Source organism: Bombus impatiens, unplaced genomic scaffold, assembly GCF_000188095.3.
Source record: "Bombus impatiens unplaced genomic scaffold, BIMP_2.2 scf_0151, whole genome shotgun sequence".
Taxonomy (NCBI): domain Eukaryota; kingdom Metazoa; phylum Arthropoda; class Insecta; order Hymenoptera; family Apidae; genus Bombus; species Bombus impatiens.
This window is the reverse complement of record NT_176570.1, coordinates 380,158-401,489: the sequence shown is the minus strand read 5'-3', so window position 1 is coordinate 401,489 and position 21,332 is coordinate 380,158. Positions and strand designations below refer to the sequence as shown.

The following is a 21,332-nucleotide window of genomic DNA, read 5'->3' as shown; positions in this document are numbered from 1 at the left end:
TCTCCTCTATCATTCGGCTGCAATCAGACGTGAAATATAATGCATCCAGCTACGCAATCGGCTGTACACTTTTTAGCACGGTCATTCAACAAACATAAATACACCATGTCTAATACATCTAATCCAGTTTCCAACGTCTAGTGACAAGAAAATAAGATACTACAAGACGCCGCGATTACACGCAACTACAAGCAACACGCCTGTAACGAAACCGTATAAAACTGTATATATACCTCCTTTTCCTCATTTTTCCCGCAGACAGTACAAGTTCTAAATTGCAAGCTGCAGATGCTATAAATTCATCTCGATGTCTTTGGCTTATATAGTTCTTACCATCGTCATCGTTTTCCATTAAAAAAAAAAAAAAAAAGGAGAGAAAAGCGGCTGGTCAGTTTTGGCGCGAAACGGCAAGTAATTCAAACGCAATTATCCGATCGTGAGGCGATTATCGATCGCAAGTCGATTAGGAGGCCATGGTAATTGCAGATAAGCATCCTTTTATTACTGATGGTCAAGACAAAAGTAACGTATTATTATAAGTAACTTTAGAGTCACAAAGAGCGTACTGCGGAAAATTGCTGGAATTTATCAGCCGAGCAGACGGCGAACAGAACTTGTCGCAGAATATCTTTATGGCTCAATCAGCGTTTGCAAATCGTTCGTAAATCATGGTTTCTTATGGCGGGCAGGGAAATAAAGGTGCGTTTTTCCGTCGTCGACGAGATGAGTTATCGCGCGCGCATGCTAGGGAAAATTTAAACGTGCGCTCGAGGGCGTTCAAGCCGATTTAATGGAGGGCACGGACGACAGAATTATTACTGGTGGGTAGAATGGCTTGGACAGAAGGTCGAAGGAAATTGAGGGGTTCGATAGTGAGATCGATCGATGTGCAGTCTAAATTGACGTTTATTTAATGGATACTAATCCAGTAAAGCTCTAGGTGGCCGTGTAGTTTGTATTTATGAACGTGCATGAAGGTAAGAACAATTTCATACAGTGCGTTTACGCTGCATTTCCATTTATTATCTGTAACCTGACCTCATTGCCTGAAAAGAGTTCACGAAGCTGTTATTACACGGTTCGCTCGGGTTAGTCACGTTACTCGAATTTTACTTCAAGTAATTTGAGATCTACTTTAAATACTGCTCTTCATTTGAAATATCGTTTCGAGATTCAAGCGAAATCGAGCTTCTTTCAACTGTTCCCTCATGGTCGTAGTATCGTTCATGCTGTTGTTGCTAAAATAAACTAAGTGTAGGAGAACTTTGTGTTCAATCGTACCGGGAGCATTACACTTCAGCAGGGAAGAGTTTCTTTCTTCTCTTCTGTAGCTACTTATTTTAGCCGAATGTCAGATTCCAATTATATCAAACAATTTTTTCTGACATCATATTTCCTTGTCTCAATGAACCATGCTTTTGTAATATTGTCTTTTTAATAATCTCTGCCATTGTTACACATATTTGAACATGCAGCATTTCTTGAAATTCTAGTTTAAGTTATCCATTACCTGCGACTAGGTTGCTTGAACTCAAACAACTTCAACTTAGGTAGCTTAAATTGCACGCGTGTGAACGCGAACTTTAGATCAAGCAATCAAACCCGAAGAAAGCACCAGAGTAACAAATATATTCATTTTATAAATATAATCAGGTTTCTTATTACGTGATTCGAACTTTTTAATTCCTCGAACATTATTAATGTTGTGTAACGTAAGTCAGCAATTTTTCCGAAAGATGATTCATGTGATTAATATTCAATTTCAAATTACTTATCTAAATTTAAAGACCATACAAGTTTAATACTGTTGCAAAGCGAATCATTCGCTTTTATCGATCTCAATATATCATTCGAGCCATATCGTTCCGGCTGTAATAAAAGCCGCTTGAATAGATCGATAGTCATCTATCGACCGTTTTATCTCGCTCGACATACCTTCTAACGAGGGTTAAAAAATACGAGACCGACGCTTGTCCGGACGAAAGTCATAGGATTAGAAAGCCGTATTATTTATGCAGAAATTTCACGCGTTTCTGCCCCCGATTTGCGGTTAATCGTCCAAGAATGCGTTGCGTATCCTGTCGTAAAGGAAGACCGTGGCCTCGTCCTTCACGCCCACCGCAGCTTTCATTCCTTGTCCTTCTTTTGTAATACCACGGCATAAGTGCTGCTTCGAAAATTCTAAAACGTTCCAGATTTCAAGGGATTTCAAGTTTTCAAGTTTAGAATGTTAAAATTTTAAGTTGTCGGATTGTAGAATTTTCGAACCTTCAAATCTAAATTTCCAGATTTCGCGATTGCAGAAATCTAAATTTCCGAAGTTCCAAACTTCCGAATCTTTCAATATTTTAATTTCCAAAGCGCTTAATTAAAATTTTCCAGTTCCAGCGTTCTCGAAGTTTCAAATAAAAATCTCCAAATTTCTCAGTCCCGAGAGATCCTTACACTCGCAGATTTTTAAATTCCGAGATATTCGGTATTTCCTATTTCCAAATTTCCAAGTGTTCACATTTAGAAAAACGAGAAGCTTGAAAAATTATTTCACAAAACACCGTGTATTTCTAACTATTTTAATAGATAGATTCTTTTCCCTGCGTACTCCTCCAAAGGCAAGGAGCAGACGTTCGATGCGTCACGAGCCAATAATTTGTGTCCCCCTATGGGTGTCATCCTGTTTTTACCCTTTCGAATTTACCCCGGCGGAGGCTTCATCCACTCATCTTGTGTCGTTCGTCCCGACGTTTTTTCCCCCGATCGTCTAGGAGGCTAGAAGCGTCACGTGCCGCTCGAGAATCTGGAAGAACCGGATGCATTCGCGGTGATGGCGCGTAAAAGATTCATTTCTTCCTCGCTTCGTATCCACGTGGAAAGAGAAGAGACTCTCGGTCTTCTATTTTCATCTGTACCCTCGATTGTCGAACTACGCTAGCGCGTTGTTACACTTCCATCGTTCATACCCCTCTCTTTTTTTCTTTTTTTTTTTAAATTGCTTATTCATTTCGTCATGTTACCAGCATTTTATAACTAGTTTTTTTGATATTTTATAGCGGAGTTTGAAGAAATATCAATTTCGTGGAAGCGATCATTCACGTAGATTGTTTTCTTTCTTTTCGATGTGTTATTTCTTTGGCTCTTTCTGTTTTCCCTTCCATTTCCTCCTTCTTTTTTTTTTCTTTTTTAACTTAGGTGCTTGTTCAGGTGTGCGCTTATGATGAGTCCGGTTCTTGCATTTCACTTGCTGTTGGATAGCTTGGATTTGTTTGGCTTATTTGATTTACTATGATCGATGGCGTAATTGAAGCAGGAAGAATGTGGCTATTTAATTGGTATAAATGTTTGCGAAAGGGGACCATATAATATGTATTTATGTAGTTAGATCATTCCGATTAAAATAATTAATTTATGAAGTACATATTACGCTATATTATATCATAATTTAGTAATAAAAGTCAGTAAAGACCAATAATAAAATTCAGTTCGTGAGAACGACTTCAATATATCTGTCCAATTTCTTACTTTACTGGTTATCCATATCTTATTTTCTACATTTACTTATCGCGCCTGTGTATCTCGTCCTGGCAACGCAACAACATGCAGCCACTGCAATTTAATAACAAAAATTAGAAACCAGTACACCACCCTACAACCGTTTCATAAATTATCACTTTTACTAATTTCCATATGAATAGAAGACCACGCGTCGTCCCAATGCTTTTTCCAGTAAAACAGAGATACAACTACAAGCGAGGTATAACGTGAGAATTTGTGTTACATGTTCTGAAGTACAAACCGTTAGAAACATCAGATTTTCTTATCCCCTTCGCGTAAAGATGAATTTAAAACAATAATCGTAGGAATTACTTAATAATAGATTCAATTCAATTATCGACTTTAATTACACATAAAAAGATCCTTTATTGTAATATTTCCATACAAACATCCTCATACATGTATTAGTATACATGAGATACAAAAGCTTTCAAATTCAAATTCATTGATTAAAAATGCTGGTACAATTACATACAAACACTTATGTAATGCGTAAATTATATATAAATATAATTAACATTCTCCACTTCAGAAAATATAATTGTATTCTGTGTTACGAAAGCCTTATCTTTCATTATATCCTCTGCTTATCTTGTAAACTTTATTTGACCAAGAGAGAGAATTGAATTAGCACGCGAAAATATGCATAAGATTATGCATAACATACAATTAAAATTTTCCACTAAGAGACATAGTTGCATTCTGTATTACAAATTAAACGTATCATAGAAGCATCATCTTTCATTATATTCTATGTGTATTCATGAATCTATTTAGTAAACTTTATTTGAGAGCTATAGTATCGAAATTTAGTATACCGATTTTTGAAAAATATTGAAATATTTATTACAATCTGTTTCTCTGACATTCCCGATTTTACTGTGTCAAAGACCAGTCTGAATTGTCATGTCCACATTCAATTCAGTTTCAAACGTCCCCGTGTCTATCTCATACCAAAACTTGTCTTGTCTTGCAGTAGTATCACTGGGCTATTTCAAACTCAATCTTAAAAATTACCATTTATAACGTTGACAGAACTAACTATATATTAATATAAATTGAACCTATGAGAATCAATAAAACCGATATACATATGTACCAAGAGCTAATGTTAAGAAATTATCTGATGCTGACAGACTTGTGACATAATAATGACTGCCGAAATATTAATAATTTTCTATATTATGAAAACGTAATTGATGACTCGGCTATAGGTTTGGTTCATGATTTTGAAAACGCGTTAACTGTGTGAAGAAAGCAGGAGTAAGGTCTAACTGTTCTAACAATTCTAAACTCTTATCTAAACTTCTGTTTAATGTCGAAAAAAGAGTATCCTTTCTGTACTTTGCATTACTTATTTTCTACAGCTATTTCAATCTTTTTATCAATGCATGACTCAACTTGAATACTATGTAAAGTTTTCACTTTAATAACTAACTCTTATCATTAATTATATTAAATAATTACTGGATTTATTTTGCAATTATATTTAATTATGCAACAAATATATTTAGTTTGTATCTAATATTTCAAAAATTATAAAAGTAATTCTTTTTCATTTTTGAATGATAATTTCAATTTATAAATATTAGTACTATGTTTTGCAGAAGATATGTTTAAAATTTTACTTTAAATATTTAAAAATTAAAATCCATAAATATCTCAAATTGTTTACGGTGAACATAGCTAATTTTAAAATTACACTCATTTGACCGAGAGAGAAAATTAAATTAGCGCGCGAAAGTATACATAAAAGTATGTATATACATAAGGACGCTTTGCTTATCGGAAATCGACCGAGTCCTGTTCGTGTCGGCTCGTGCCATCTCTCCCCTCCCTCTCCCCACCCTATAGCGACGCGAACCTGTTGCGCAGGGGTTTATTCTTCTGCCGAAAATCATTGCGTTAGGATGTATTACCACGTTGGAAGTATGTCATATTCATTAACTACGTAGTAATTCAATTTCGACTTAGCAACCATTTCTACGCTACGATTAACTTCATTTCCTTAGTACGTATATGTTTAATCGTTCCTTTAACCATTATTATCGTAAAGTCAAGTAGTTATTCGATATATTGTTATAGTTTTTTCGCTGGTGTTGCATCGGTGGCCATATTTGAAGGTTAGAGTCATCGCCAATTATAAGTGCCTTGTACAACGAGCTTTTGAATTTGATTATTGTTTTATTTTTATATAATTGATTCTAATAATTGCTAATTATTGGTTTATCGTATATTTGCTTTAAACTGTTGGTTTTGTTTTGTACAGATTGTTGGCTGGTTGCATGGGTGAAATTGAGAGAATAGAAGTTTGCAATATGGACGTCGCAGATGATCTATGATCGATAAAGCAAATTTGTGGAGGCCAGTAGAGACGCCATTGATGATTTACAGTCAACCCGTTAACATTTCACGCAGGATTTGGTAATGTTTGCATTTTGATGATATGTATAACACAGATAGACGTTTAGTAGTTCTAGTTTTTAACTGTTCTATCTACACTACATAGTTTTATAAATTGAGAGAACTGTATTTAAAATTCATGAAGCTCGATACCTACTCGATATGTAGTAGCAGAAAAAGACTGAATATTTTTTCTTTCTTAGTAGAATTTTCATAATATTATCATGAATTCGTATTCCGTATACCAATGAGGCATGGTTGAATTGGTTAATTCTATTTTTATGAAAATGAAGTTAGAACAGTTAAGAAGTAAGACGACGGTATGCATACGTTTATATCCACTTTTTATTGATTCATTGTCGAATTATAATATTAGTAGGTATCTACCTGCTAATCTAACTTATCTAAGTTGCTATTTAATTTATTTCTATACAAATAGATTGGTAACTAACGTATGCATAATTAAGAGTGATATTTAAGTAAATAAAGAAGTATAAAGTAGATAAGTAGAAAATAGATACGTAATTAAGTAGATAAAATAACATAATTCTTTATGAGAGATATTTCACTTTCTTAATTTATTTTAAATATCAGTTATACTAAATTTTTATTCTAATGAGGAAATAATATTTACAATCTTTATGTTAAAAATAAATGAAATAAAGTCTCATGCAGAGTTATACAAGTAGTTAAAAATTTAATTTGAACTTTGAATTTGAAAATTTATTTAATTAATGAATAAATGAATAAATTAATCGTTTTACATGATTAATTTAATCATTTTTCCTAGTGATTAAATCAATCACTTTGTATAGTAATTAAGTTAATCATTCTGCGAACATACATCAAAAGGAGAATTTGTTTCTAAATTGATGTTTGAAATTAAACATTAATTTTTGCTCATAAATGGACAATCATCATTTGATATACAATTATTAATTGCATCAATGTGATAAAGTTTGATGTATGCTTATTTTTAATTATATCACCGTGTCATGGTTATGAATTATACAATATGTATAGCAAGTAATCTGAGCTGGTTACTTGCGATCGTGATTACGCAGTTAGGTAGCTAAATGATTTATAAGGTTACAAATTAAAATTTATTAGAATGTAATTTTCTTAATTGAATATTCATGGTAATTCTTAACTCAATGATTGGTAATTTAATTGTAAAAAGAAAAGAGGATCGGATTAATATACATCTATCTGCTTTTCAAGATCGTGTATCCTAATTAGCTTAAAGTTATTGTTTGTAAGAAAATATTCATGATATATCATAGGATTATCCTACATTTGCTTGCTTGAACTTTGACAGGTTCTAAAACGCAAAGCTTCGTGAACTAAAGTTTTAAAGCTTTCAAAGTTAAATGTTAAAATATAGGAAGATACATTTTGAAGTTTCTCCAAGCTGGGAGAGCTCAACCTTCAAGAATGAAACTTCAAGGCTTCGAAATCTGCATTTTAACCTTACAAGGCCCGAAGAAACGACCGGTTCCAAAATTTAATTTAAAATTGTACATGCATTGTTACTTCTTTTGTTCATACAACTTTGTGTTAATTCTTATATTATCCGATTAATCAGTTTCTCAATTTTTGTTAATATAAGAATTTACATAAAGTTAGACGAACAAAAGAAATAACAATGAGTGTACAATTTAAAATCAAATTTTGAAACCGAGCCTGGTAACGTTTTAGTGTTAAACCTGCGAAAACTAAATGGGGAAGGAAATTGCAAAAGGTGAGTCGTAGAACTTCAAACATTCAGACTTTAATCATCAGAACGAAATGCATTGCGTGTCAGGTCTAACCTTGCGTGTCAAGTGGAAGCAGGAAGTGTCGTCGTCGTCTACATGAACTAATCCTGTATAACTACTATCCAGGTACCATCTAAAATCTAGAAGACCCTAGGAGTCCGCAAACAGTTGCCAACGATAACGATAAAGTTATCTATGTTTCCTGAATACAAATGAGCGTATTATGTAAATCTACTTTCCATCGAAACATCCGAATCGAAGTTTTATTAGAGAAAAATGAATGTGGGAGCTGGTACGTTGCAAGTGTACATGGGTGGGAATTAAGATAAAAACGCTATTAAAGGGTACAAGACGCTTCAAACTTACGTATGCAAATGGTAATTGTTATTAGAAAGAGGGGCGTAGTTTCTGAAATTGCTCGGATTAAGTTGTAACGTTTTTTCAAATGGCCGTTGATACAGACATCGGAGTATCTATTTATTTGAACGATGTGTATAAGTTTCTTTTATTTAGGATTTTATGTACTTATATGTACCCTTCGTTACCGATAAGGATTCTTTTATTTTCTTAGAAAGTTAGACTCGCTTCTTACTTGCACCTGCCACGCTATATGTATGTCTGATACGAGTTTTCTATGTAATTTAAGGGCGTTCGTTATTCCTGTAATGATGTTTGATATTTATAGTTTCTGCAGTTAGAAGATTCTATAAACTGCCTTTATGTTCTTCTTTTACTTTTCCCCGTTCTTAGTTATTTTCTGGAAAAATCGTACATATCTTGATTTCACGGAGTGAGACTGCTATTGCTAATTAGTTTCTTGCGATTCACGGGATGGAATGTTATTCGATATTGTAGTATACGATCACTGCAATATTTTATATCTTCGTTATAGCCTCTCAACCACCTTCGAAACCAATTATATTTATTTATATAATATTAATCGTCGCATCAAATAAATTATACGTATTACAGATACATACACAGTACACCAAACAACATAAAAATTGTTTTTTTAATTTATTCACTTCTTCAAGATTCTAAGTCTTAAACTTGATCTGCCCTCCTGAAAGAACCAAAGAACGCATTTTGGTTCATGAAAAACCATAGAATCTAATCTTAGCATCTTAATCTCTACCTAATCCAACCTCGTATATCAATTCATACATATACAGGGTGTCTCACCTAACACCGCCACCTCAGATACTCTCATATTTGTGGCGATACAGAAAAGTGTTCCAGACAAAGGTTGTACGGTACCTGTGCTTTTGTCCATTCGATCTTGCAAGGGTCTTGCAACGTCCATTAAAAGTGACATTAAGATTTGTAAATTTTAAAGTTTCTTTCTCCACAGTGGATAATACAAAAGACGTGAGTTTGTAGTGTTTCGAAAACGTCTGAATATCAGTTACGAGAATATGTAATAAAGAATGGACTTATTGATTAAACCACCTTTACAGGACGTTTAAAAATCATCGACAGGTCGAATAGATAAAAAAGCACAGTACGTCCACCTCGATACCGCACAAGCATCGTCGCAGATAGACAGTAATCAAAGGTGGCAGAGCCAGGTGAGACACCCTGTTCATTATCCCGTACTATTTATCTTTTCTTACAATTTTCTAAATCACCCTATATAACTTCAAAAGCAAGCTTCGCCCGCCTCATCCCACGAATCATACACACTTCATAAACCATTTTTCTTGAAAGTAGACCTGCAACTCTTCAGAACCTTAAGACGTCCCTGTTATTTAAAAATCCCGCCTTCGTTCGCATTAACGCGAGAAGCGGTTTTATTAAAAAGAAATCACAAGGCGTGTGTATGGCGAGGCTTCTCGAGGTCGAACAACGTTATCTAACGAGATAAACGCCAATCCAATAAACATTGTAGAAAGAGCAGAAACGGCTTAGCTGTCCGTCGAGAGGGGAGCGTGCAATTATACGAATGCTTATTAAAACGCAGCCGCTTTATCGCCGCTAATTTCACGTGAAACGGGCAGAAAATTGAGTTTCTTGGTTTCTGCGAGGCATGTGCTGGTGAAATAAGAGGACAGAGCCAGCGGGAAATGCCGGTTCCGAAAAATAAACGACGAGGCTCAAAGATGGAATACACGACAGTAGGTGGTGCAAAGAGAGCAAACCGAAGGATTCAGAGCTGGTTGTGGTTTAATGACCTCTGCTATCCTCTTTTTTCTCGCGTATCTCGTATGAGATAATGCGATGCGCATGCTTACGGAACATTTATTTATTTTTTTCGCAAAATTGAACATCGGAGACGATTCGTATTTGCGAGAGACTTGCTCATTTTTGGTGCTTCGTGGATTGAACCTGTTGCGCTTATTCGATCGAGAGGATGAATTTTTGGGAGAGAAGAGAGTTAATTTCGATGGGAATTGGAATCTCCGATGACAGAACGAGCGCGAAACTGGGAAGAATAAAAGCGTGGAATTTTGTGGAACGTTAAATGTTTCTGATAGAAGAAACAGTTTGCAAAATTGGGAACAGCGATGAGAAGAATGAGAAAATGAAAATTAACAAGTTGAGAAATTGAAGAACTTTCGGGAATTTAGAAGCTTGGATATTAGCATTAAATATTTGTAAATCTTTGACACTTTGAAAACTCGAATATTCTGAAGATCTAAAATTCAAGCACTTGAAAATGTAATTTAGAGTTAGATAATTTACCCCGGGATTGAATCTGTTTTTGGAAAAAAGAATGAGGAAAAGAATAAGAAAGTCTAGCATTTAGAAGAAAAATATTCTTCTTTCCATAGATAAATTGAATTTATATTGTTTAGAAAGATATTATAACAATTGGCTTTTCAGTTATCGTACACGCCAGTCTAAAAAAAAATGATTAAACGTGACCGTTCAAAAACTTGATAAACAATAAGAAGAACTGAAATAACAAAAATTACATTTCTACTTGGAAACTATATTTACATTCTGAAAAGTCTGTTATTATATAACCAGTAGTTAACTTAAAAAAAAATTCGTGAAAATGAATTGCTTTCATCGCTGTTTCCCACTGCAAGAAAGTAAAATCATCCCTCTTTGGGTTAGCCGAATTAAATCGTGACGCGTCTCTCTTGTAATAACTTTCGGTCTATCGAAAGTGAACTGCAACGGTACCTTTAATCGTGGACAACTTCTGGAACCTGGTTTACCCAGTTAACTTTTATTTTTACTCTCATAACTTTCTACAAGAGCAAGGAAATATTTTCGAACTTTTCCCTTCTGTATTTTCCATTTAAATTCCATCCTCACTTTCGTTCGTCTTTATGTTGAATCTTCTTCGCTTACGCAACTCTTTCTGGTTCTTCATCTTCCTCGATGCACAAAGCGTAAATCTTTGTATATTAAGAAACTTCTAAGAAACTATTCTCTAATTTAAAACATTTAATAATATGAAAATGAGAAAACAGTGATCTTTACTCTAACATGTTTTAATTTATTCAATTTGCAGAAATCAGAAAACGAAAAGAGAACTACTTCTTCCTGCAAAGATTACTCACAATAACAGCGAAATAAAAAGAAGCAAGCCATCGTACAATGGAATTGTTTTATTAGTAACAGCCTAATTAGTAGAATTAATGTTTTATTAGTAACAGCGCAGCTATTTGAAATTTCACAACAATCTTGAGCAAGTCACTATTAATCGTTATCGTAAGATGAACCAAAATTATAAATAACACTATTGCAAGAATAATGGCGAACATGATGCTGACAGCTGATTTTTATAAATTATATCAACTTTCCGATTTATTCTCGTACGAAGATAACAGACAACCGGAAGCGACGTGGAAACTCATGCAGTTTGATGCGATTAATTGTCCTCGATGGTTAGTAACCAGCTCGATTAGAGCCGCCTTTTAATGAAACCAAATTACCAGCAATTAAATCTTGCGTGTAGATTCATTCCGACCGATCGATCGACGTGACGTCGCGTATTTCCATCGTCTCGTCGTCCGCGTACGACCTCTGCTGGTGAAGATGGTTACCGGCGGTCCTTTCTTGCCTCGAATTCGTTTCAGCGTTGTTGAAGTCGTCAGGAACCAAACGTATGACGAAATTGCTCCTCCAATAACGGCGCCATCTACGCCCGTGCAGTCTGATAATTTACACGGTCGCTTAACCAGGTTATTAAGTTGTATCGGTAAATTATTAACCAGATAGATTTATAGAACAGGACTGGTAAATAAGATAAGAACCTGATTACGAGCGTGATTTAGTTAACGAAACTCGATACGATAAATCTGCATTGAATTGGCATAATATTTTTATTTAATGGTAATACGCCACTAAATGATAGTTGCGCTATAATAGTGAATAAATGACAATATTGTAGTTGGAGGCGAAGGCGAGGTAAAGCGATTCGAAACGGAAAAAAGAATGATGCGAGTGGAAGAGCGAGTTGTTTGATGGAATTCGCCATCACAGTTAGATTAATTTTCTTCGACTGTGTATATAAGTATTTGTATGGATTATGGTTTGCGAATTTCTTTTCAGGTAACGTATCATCGTGAAAATGCAGGCATGTGGTAATTAACGCTAGAGCTACTGCTCGCGTAATAAATGTTCTGTATTATAAATCTGTATGATTCAAATGATATTAATTCAAATAGATAATTCTATATAACTGTGTCTCTATGTAAATCAGAATCAATATTGATTTCTGCAAAATTATCTGTATGCTTGCGGTGATTGTAAAAAGAAGCAAATCTAAAATCCGTCGTTTTTTTAGGGTTCGATAATACGTCCAGTGTTAGCATTTTGGAACACTTGGCCGAATTACTATACAACCCCATGGTGAAATGAAATGTGATTGATTCTGTTCGATTATGTGTACAAATATCTATGTTCATTTTGCGTGGCCTGGGAATTTCTTTTTTCTTTTTTGGTTTTTTGGGGGGAATATAATATAATACGTGAGATGTAGAAACGGAGGAAAGGAAAATGGTAATGAACACACCTGGCCAGAGTAATTATCCAACCCCAGTAAGCGATTAGAGTAAGGGAACAAGTGGGAAGCATGGCAACGATCATCCAGGGCATCTCTTGCAGGCCTCGTTTTAGCAACATTCTTAGAGCCAGGACACAGATGTAGCAGGAAAACAGGGCTAATGGCGTGGTGACTACTAGATACAATATATCTAGAAGCATCTGGAAATATAGCGTTTTCCTTTCAATGAATTATATTTGGGACAAGAGTTTGTATTCTTCGAGACAATTTGATTTGATTTCAAAGGCAAAAAGCTCTGTAACAGAGCATATTCAGAAACATATTAGCATAACATTTGTATTACTTCAAAGAGTCATTTTTAATCACAAATTGAATTGCAATTATTTTTTCTAAAGATGATATTTTGTCAAAATTTTTCTGGAAAAGAAGGATAATGAATTCTGTGAAAGAATTTGAAAGAACATAGTGGGGAAAATGAAAATGAAAGTGAAAGTGGTATCATAGCGTACGATTAATTGATTCAAAGAATACTACTCAATAAAAATGGACTTTGATGTTTCTCATAAAAATATGGAATATTATGAGAATTATTGACTTATGAAATAATGATAATGTGGATCATCTTTAGGTGAATGGTGAACGATGAATATGTCTTACTTGTCGAGTCACTATCACGGTATTGAACCATATTACAACACTACGGATGATGTTGTGACGTGGTACTCTTTTAGTGGCGTACTTGTAGCCGCAAAGCTCGCATCTAGAGTGACCCGATTCTGTCAGCCATCTTTCAAGACATTCTACGTGTACCAGCGCTACTGTCCCACGACACCTGACACGTTTATCCAAAATAATAAATGCATTTAAATATTCTATATCAAGAGTCATCGATCACGTAAGATTCTTTGCTTCGAATAAATAATTTCATTGAATTATTGAAACATTTACCAATCGATAATCTATTAATACAGTACATTTAGTAAATCAGTTTGAAGCTTGAAAACATTCTTACCTGAGAATATTGTTAGAAAAATCAAACAGTTGAGAATGAAATAAGAAATGGATCAAGATATTATTTAACCGAGAATCATCAATCATGTAAGCCTTTTTCGTTTGAATAAATAATTCCTATTGAAACGTAATCGATAACTTACTAATACATTACATTTAGCAAATCAATTTGAAGCTACAAAAGTTCTTGCAACGTATCGCAAGAAAAAAAATTCTTACTCAAGATTGTTGACAGAAAAATTAGATAATCGAAAATAAAAGGCGGAGATAAGAAATCCTTGAACAGTGAAAAGTATCAGGAAAACGGGAAATTGAATAATTAGAAGCTCGAAGTATCTAAAATTTCCGTCAAATGTAAGAAATTTTTAAATAAATTTTTAAAAAACGCGAGAAAAATGCAACACAATTTCAATTTCAGAAATTCTACTAACGGATACATCGACATATTTTCTGAATCATTCTCTTGGCAAATCAGAAATATATTTCTGATTTTATAATTGCATCGGAGCATCGATGTTAGTCTATGGAAAAGAGTTAAGCATTCGGTAGATCGAAACTGATAATATCTTAATCTAGATGTGACTGAAACTATGTATTCCTGTTATTACAAGATGCAGTGTAGGAATCCGATTAGCCAGACAGATAAATTGTAGTGGACATCGATAAGCTCACTTGCAAGCTGAGATCAAAGGGCCGAGATACGCGTAGGACGATAATGTCGACGTTTGACTGTCAACTCCACGAATAGGTTGGTTCTGTCTTTCGTAACTGGCTCGATTCTCGTCGACCGTTGAGAAACTGCCCATGTGGCATATTCGACAAATATCTCCGGACACCCGAGACTCTATAAAGAATTTTTGGATATTTTTTGGAAATAATAAGATTCTTTATGTAAAACGTGTTCGTTATAATAATATGGAAAAATAATGGAAAGAAGATGACTGCAGAGAAAACTAATAGAAACGATAGAAAGGTTCATATCGAGGAAACAAAACAAAATAACATATTTATAGTATAATAGATCACTTGTTTACATAATATAGTACATTTGCAATTTGCCTATTTTAAAGTGTAGCTTGTCGTAAAAATAATTAATAAACTTTTTGTAGAATAGAAGAAGAAATGTACGAAATTGACATCTTGAAAGAAATGTACATCTTCGAAACCGTGATGTCTGGAATGTACCTCGATTGAAACTTAAAAAAATCATCACCTGCTCCATATTACCATGAACCTACCATCATCGCTCCCTTTCTGATCGGCCAAGCTTCTCTTTACGCCTCCTTCGTCCCTCGTTCTTTGCTCGATAGAAGCTTTGTGGCCGGACGTCACAGCCTCGACACACGATCGTTTACCACCGAGATTTTGCAACAGGATTTGCTTATCCGTAGACAGATCTGAAACGAGATGACGCGAGCCCCGAAACGGGTTGAGAATGGCCCGCGTCCGTGAGATGGTCGATCGAATCGTTGTCCTAACCTGTATCGTTGGCGGCGTCGTCATCAGGCTGATCGTTTGACATCAAAAAGGCGGCTGCGTCATTGTGTCGGGCCGTGGAGCCGTGAATTTTTCGCCGCTGGTTGTCTGTCGCGATCGCGATCAGTCCTGCTGCTTTATTTCGAACGGTGCATCAGGACTGATTCGTCCTGGATCTCGTATCGTGATTTTGTACCTACCGCAACGTCGGACTCAGTGAATCCATCTTTTAACCGTCACGAAACTCGCCGCACCTGATGCGACAGTTGAAGGCTCAACGAAAGCGAGAATGGAGAGTAAAGGCCTGTTCACACGTGGCAGAAATCAAGAGTAAGAGAAAGTTTAAAGAGAAAGGAGTGAGATCGAAAGTTTGTACAAATTACTAAAATCTATTTAAAATGCTCTTTTCATCGTCGTAAAACTGAGCGCCGAAGAGTAAAGCCCCGTTCACACGTGGGAGAAAGGAAAGTGGCGGTATAACGATGACTTGTTAATTTTCCAATTGGAAAAATGAGTTATTATACCGAGGCAATTGGTACGAAAAACAAGAAAAGTGGCAGCTGAGTTTGAAACGGAAATTTATACGCGTTAATTTGATTTTAGCGAGTCGATGGTATTTATTTCGTTATTGGGTAAAGCCTCATTCACGTTTCACACGAGACGAATCGATGGTACATAGGGTTGAACTAAGATTTATATTGAGATTCATGGAATTTATGAGTTACAGTTTGATACAATATAGCTTCATTGCAGCATTATTGTAGTATATTAACTGTATACTATCAATGTTGTAATTTGATGTTGCGATCGTATTTTATTACTAAATAGAAGAACTGAAATGAATGAAATTATATATAGGTTCCTTGAGTGGAAAATTGCAGATTTATTTGTCGTAGTTTAATATAGTAGGATCACGTAATAACATCAAATTCGATGTACTATCAACTTCGCGATTCGATACTATTTATGTTATTTCTAAGTAGAGTCTCATTTGCGCTTAGCAACGGAAGATTAATGGCGCTTAATGTAGAGTTAAGGTTTACGCGTTTTATTGTCGAATCTAAATATTATAGTTTGAGATTGTAGAAGCTTGTAGTAATTCTGCAGTTGGTATACCATTGAAATTATGATTTAACGACTATCTCATTACTGACTAAAGTTTCGCTCACGCCTACGAAAGGTAAATTGATGGTTCGTATACAAATTTAAGTGAGAAGATTATACTAAACTTCGCATAACTTACATATAATACAGTGATGTGGAAAAAATCTGTAGTAATATGAAAGGCGCACATCATAATTCATTAAAATTAAAAATCAAGTAAAGCCGTATTTATTCTGCGAAAAAACAGGTTAATAATGTGTAAAACGAGTTAGAGATTTATATTAAAATTCGCATGATGTATGTTATAATTCGTTATATTAGTCTTGCAACATTATCCAAGCCGTATATCATATTTCTGTGGTGTTTGAGTATAGATTAAAGTCCTGTTCGCGCTTGAAAGAAACGAAATAATACTATGTAAATTTCAATGGATAATTTATGTAAGAATTAACATGAATTCTATATTACTGTCTAATAATAATAATACTGACATTCCGTGCGTTAATTTCATGGAATTGAAGTACCGAGTAAGGCCACGTTCGCACTTGGAAATAGAGTTCAAACATGTGACGTTGAATTCGTTATTTTTTAGAAAGATCATGTGACGTGAATCATCAACACGTTATACTAATATGCTGTAGTTAGACTGTCGATTGTTATGCATTTATGAGAAATTTCAAATTGCAAGAATACACAAAATGCTTGTCATATGCAAAGCATAAAGGATATTCAAAGTGATGTACATATTACAATATTTAATAGGTGAAATAAATTTTCATGTACGTAGGTTGCATTTCCTTATATAATGCTAATAATGCACACACATTATAGTATATTAATATGATAATATTGGTAATACCTACTAATATTGATAATTTGATCATCGAGAAATAAAGCCTTATTCACGCTTAAGAGAGAATGTTATAACGGAAACATAAAAGTTTCGATAGTATAAGGTTGCGATATTATCCATGATAATGTTGCTTTTATCTACTTAGTTAAACTTCAAATGCTATGTAAAGCTGCATTCACGCTTGAAAAAAGAATCTGGCGATTCAGTTACGGTCTGTAGGGAGATTTGCATCCTCGATACGCTATCTGGTAGTCACATTACCATTGTATTCACATTCCGACTCGCTGGAGATTAAATCCCATTGTTGCCCTATTAAGCCCTATACATACTACGAAAAGAAAGCTTTCGCGAAACCGTTCTGATCCATCCAGTTTCTTGCAACCTGGTCAGGCAAGATTTTACGAGCTACATTGACGCGATGACAAATAATATTGTCATCGTGTTAAGTCACGCAGTACCGTCATCGCATTCAGTCACGTGCACACCGGTATAAAAACTTAATAACGTCGTCTCTTTTAATTGCTTCGACATAACTCGAATTCTGAGGTAATCTGTAATTTTAGCATTGAATCTCGAGCTGATTTATTCAATATATATACAAACCTGACGTATCAGTTCATCATAGTTGAGCAAATATACAGAGTGTCTCATGCACAATTAGATTTTCCACGTATTACATTTAATAGCATGCGTCAGATACTTTACTTAACAGTTATTAGATGAACCAATTAATTTGTTGTCTTTTGAAAGATAATTTTCGAAATGGCCAGCGACATTGAGTTACGTGATGCTTTCGTTGTAGAGCAAGTAAAACGACGAAAAGAAATTTTAATTTAAAGCAGAGCGATATTATATCGTATGTTATATTATAATATGCTATATTAATAGCAATATTACTAAATTCTAGTAATTACTAAACTTTCCTTTTTTCCTATATGTATACTACATTTGTCAAAATTGAACTTGAGATATTTTGTAAATTATTCTCAAGAAGAAGTTCTGTAGTTAAGAAGATCTGTAGTCTGATTTGAAAAAAGAAAAATGTACCTTAAAATTGTTTGAAAGCCTCCACTTGCAGCACACAGGCATATTCGTTAAACCGTGAGTTCCTTCAAAATCATTTAATGTTACCTCATGAAATTGTCTCAGAGTGATTTGAGTCATCGAAGTTTCATCCCATAAAATCCACCTACGTATTTCGCTCGCATATAAATTTGCAACCTTATCTCATGATATTCCGTTATTATACGGTAAAGACTAAAAAAAAAACAAAAAAGAAAAAGACTAGCAACAGATTAATCTGCTCATTGAGATAATGGTATTCGCGCATAAAGCCTAATTTACGCGTGTAATCTAAACCGATATAATGCAGTCACGCAACTTGCAAGCGATTTTCCGCAGAAGGTGGCAATCTTTTAACATAGCGTCAATGACAGGCGTATCGACTTGCTACGATTCGTCGATAACTAATTATCGTGAGAAAGCATGCACTTACGCATCGAAAGCACGACCAATCAAACCCATAGAAACATGATCTTGTTTGGCAACTTTGGGCGTTGCCAGTGATGGAAAAAGTCTTGCAACCGTGTCACGTAGCGAATTGATGGTATGCAAAGTACAAAACGTAGCATGTACGGGGCTAGCTATCGACGTCTCATCTTGTATAAATTGCAATCAAGTCTTGTAATGCAACTTCATCCTGCCGCCTGGTCGCATTTGCAAGAAAATCTTGTCGCATGACGTAAATACTACCATTGAACAGTAGGGGTGAATTAAGATATAAAGGAGATATACTTATCACGGTTAGCAATTTATAATTGTCCTTTTGATCGATGAAGGTGTTCTCAATGATTTATTCCTGGCTTTCAAAGTGCTACACGTTTCTTCTTTGTAGCTTTTTCGTCTACCGAATTGGAATTTTTGGAATTTATCGTTGCAGGAACGAGGTTTGCCAGCTTGGCTTAGAGAAATTAAATAAAGTTTCAAATTAATTAAGGTTTTATTTAATTTTTTATTACACCCAGTACGTGAAATGTGGTTTATGGAAAACAAGGAAAATTTAGTAATTATGTTATAACAAATTGTGTTCTAATAATATTATTATTACTAGTAATCGTATTATTTAATTGTATCAATAGCTATGCAAATTAATTCGTTAGCTTTGTATTTAATCAAGTACAACACCTTAAAACTTGAAACCCTCGCGATGATCAGATCACGTATTTGTGCTTTCACGGATTTTGTTCGTGTTTTTGTTAGTATTGGGTTGTCCCAAAGGTCTCTTTCGTCTTAGAAAGAAATAATTAAGAGGCGTACAACATTTTCTGCTTTATATCTCGTTGTATAACTACAAAATGGATCATACATAATTCAATAAAATAATATAAAAGGAAAAACGTTGTGCATCTACGTTATTTCCTTATAAAACGAAGGAAACTTTTCGGACAGCTTAATTACTTTGCGTTTTGTTCCGTCGTTTCTTAAATGTTCCCCTTCACTTCACATCCTTCTGTCTTAGTTCCGATGAAGTGAACTGGAATATTCGCAAAACGACGGAGTGAAGCGCGACGTATTCATAAGAACAAGAAGCGCAAACTTGTTAGTAGCAAGTGCGTTGCGAGTTAAAATTAATGATATCAAAAGAGAGTAACAAGAAACGAATACGTCAAGCAGTATCACACAAAGAAGAAAATAATAACAGAATGATTACAATTTTTGTCATTGTGAATACGACTGCGAGTAAAATTGCGAGTATGTCCTCGAGCAAGAATGACTTTCGAATTCATAACACAAGCAAAGAAGATTCGATAGTATAAATAATAAGGAAAACCCGTTTTACTCTGATATAGTTTGGTAAGGCTAATTAGATTCGTGGTCGGACAAATCTCGAACAGGAAGTGGCGGCGCGTGGCCACTATAAATCGTCGTGGCTAAAACGATTACCGCAATTTCCCGAAATCTCATGCGTGCACCTGATGAACGGATCACGCCACGAGATTTCAGCGTGTCCGTCGAGCTTTTAACGCTTCCGCAGTCTAGCGTCCATGGTATTTCGAAATGAGTTTCCGGTGAATTAAATTTGCGAATTTTATTATTAGAACGGTTGACCAGCGGCTTCCGGAATCCCAATTTCCATGTTTCCGCTGATTAATTTCACGTGCTCGGTAATTAGCAGGCTCGTATTAGTAATTATCTTATAATATAATCACCGCTACTGATAATTGTGTTCTAATAATATGACTATTACTAGTAGTCGTATTATTTAATTATATCATTAGCTATGCAAATTAATTCGCTAGCTTTACATATTTAATCAACTGCAACAGCTTAAAATTTTTAATTCTCACGACGATCGAATGACGTATATGGAACTTGTTCGTTTTATTTTATTGCAAACTTTGATGAATGTTTTCAGATATATTGGGTAGGTTGTTTTAAATTGTATTGTCAGATGTGTTATATACAGGGTGGCTGGTAACTGGTGGTACAAGCGGAAAGGGGGTGTATAAAAATTGAAAAATTTAAAAATTTTAAAAATTAAAAAAAAAACGAAAAATTTTTATTCTATATTTTCGATACTTCTTTTTTCGCGTAGAATCACCCCCTTTCCGCTTGTACCGCCAGTTACCAACCACCCTGTATACAGTTAGAATAATTTAAAGTTTGATCTTCTATAGTATATTAAGTTTTATTCATTTTGTGCTTTTTCTTCTTTTTTGAAAAATTGTAAGATTAAGTAGGAACTTCTGGATGGATGTAGCTTAATATTTGGAGTGACTCTGTTTGCACATTTTAACGTTAGCTTGAATTTAGAGTGTCTTCCTCTATAGCAAACAAGTGGCAAAGTGTATTCTGATATTTAATTCTGAAAATTGTTGATATCTATTTATTGCAGAATATCGATACGTTACAATAGTTTATTATTGGCTGTAACACCAATTGTTTAGAAATCATAGGAAGACACTATTCTTTTGTGAATACTCGCGTGAGTCTTTCATAGAAATATACAGGCAGAATTGCAAGATATTCTAAAAGGATAGAAACAAAAAAAAACAGAAACACAGATCTAAGATGATTCTTCTGTCACTTATCGATTGACAATTCATTCATCGCCAAAAATTTCAGCCAATTACACACTATTGTATTGCACAAAGTACAAAAATATACTGTTTCGTTCATTAAGAATCATGAGATTAAATTCCCTTTTTAAAATTTTGTA

General features: G+C 34.6%; 2 protein-coding genes across 7 annotated transcripts in view; one reads left to right on the top strand and one right to left on the bottom strand.

Annotated features, from left to right (window-relative positions):
- LOC100744481 (conserved oligomeric Golgi complex subunit 1) overlaps nt 1-21,332 on the top strand; it is a 124,594-nt gene that overhangs the window by 51,743 nt on the left and 51,519 nt on the right. For 2 of the 5 annotated variants that reach the window (XM_012382348.3, XM_033319401.1), the window contains exons 1-2: nt 5,427-5,560; nt 5,819-5,973. The gene's annotated coding sequence lies outside the window, so the exon portion shown is untranslated. Of the gene's footprint in view, nt 1-5,426; nt 5,561-5,634; nt 5,673-5,818; nt 5,974-21,332 lie in introns of those variants that run through there. The other 3 variants (XM_012382349.3, XM_033319400.1, XM_033319399.1) reach the window with 3 other exon arrangements.
- LOC100745491 (E3 ubiquitin-protein ligase MARCH3-like) lies at nt 11,151-15,387 on the bottom strand. 2 transcript variants are annotated; one of them, XM_003487314.3, is made up of 6 exons: nt 15,160-15,387; nt 14,919-15,077; nt 14,353-14,524; nt 13,327-13,501; nt 12,679-12,869; nt 11,151-11,817 (listed from the first exon to the last, which is right to left on the bottom strand). In XM_003487314.3, the coding sequence occupies exons 1-6, from the start codon at nt 15,200-15,202 to the stop codon at nt 11,622-11,624; spliced, it is 936 nt and encodes a 311-aa protein (XP_003487362.1). In that variant the 5' UTR covers nt 15,203-15,387; the 3' UTR covers nt 11,151-11,621. The 2 variants fall into 2 exon arrangements, with proteins under 2 accessions (XP_003487362.1, XP_024221618.1); XM_024365850.2 differs by having other exon boundaries at nt 11,151-11,802.

What these genes read in the sequence shown, in the direction of transcription:
- LOC100745491 (XM_003487314.3), bottom strand. Translation starts at nt 15,202, where the DNA reads ATGTCAAACGATCAGCCTGATGACGACGCCGCCAACGATACAG. An exon ending in CCTTTGATCTCAGCTTGCAA is followed by an intron (nt 13,502 to 14,352) that starts GTGAGCTTATCG and finishes TAAACGTGTCAG; the next exon opens with GTGTCGTGGGACAGTAGCGC. An exon ending in CCGTGATAGTGACTCGACAA is followed by an intron (nt 12,870 to 13,326) that starts GTAAGACATATT and finishes CTATATTTCCAG; the next exon opens with ATGCTTCTAGATATATTGTA.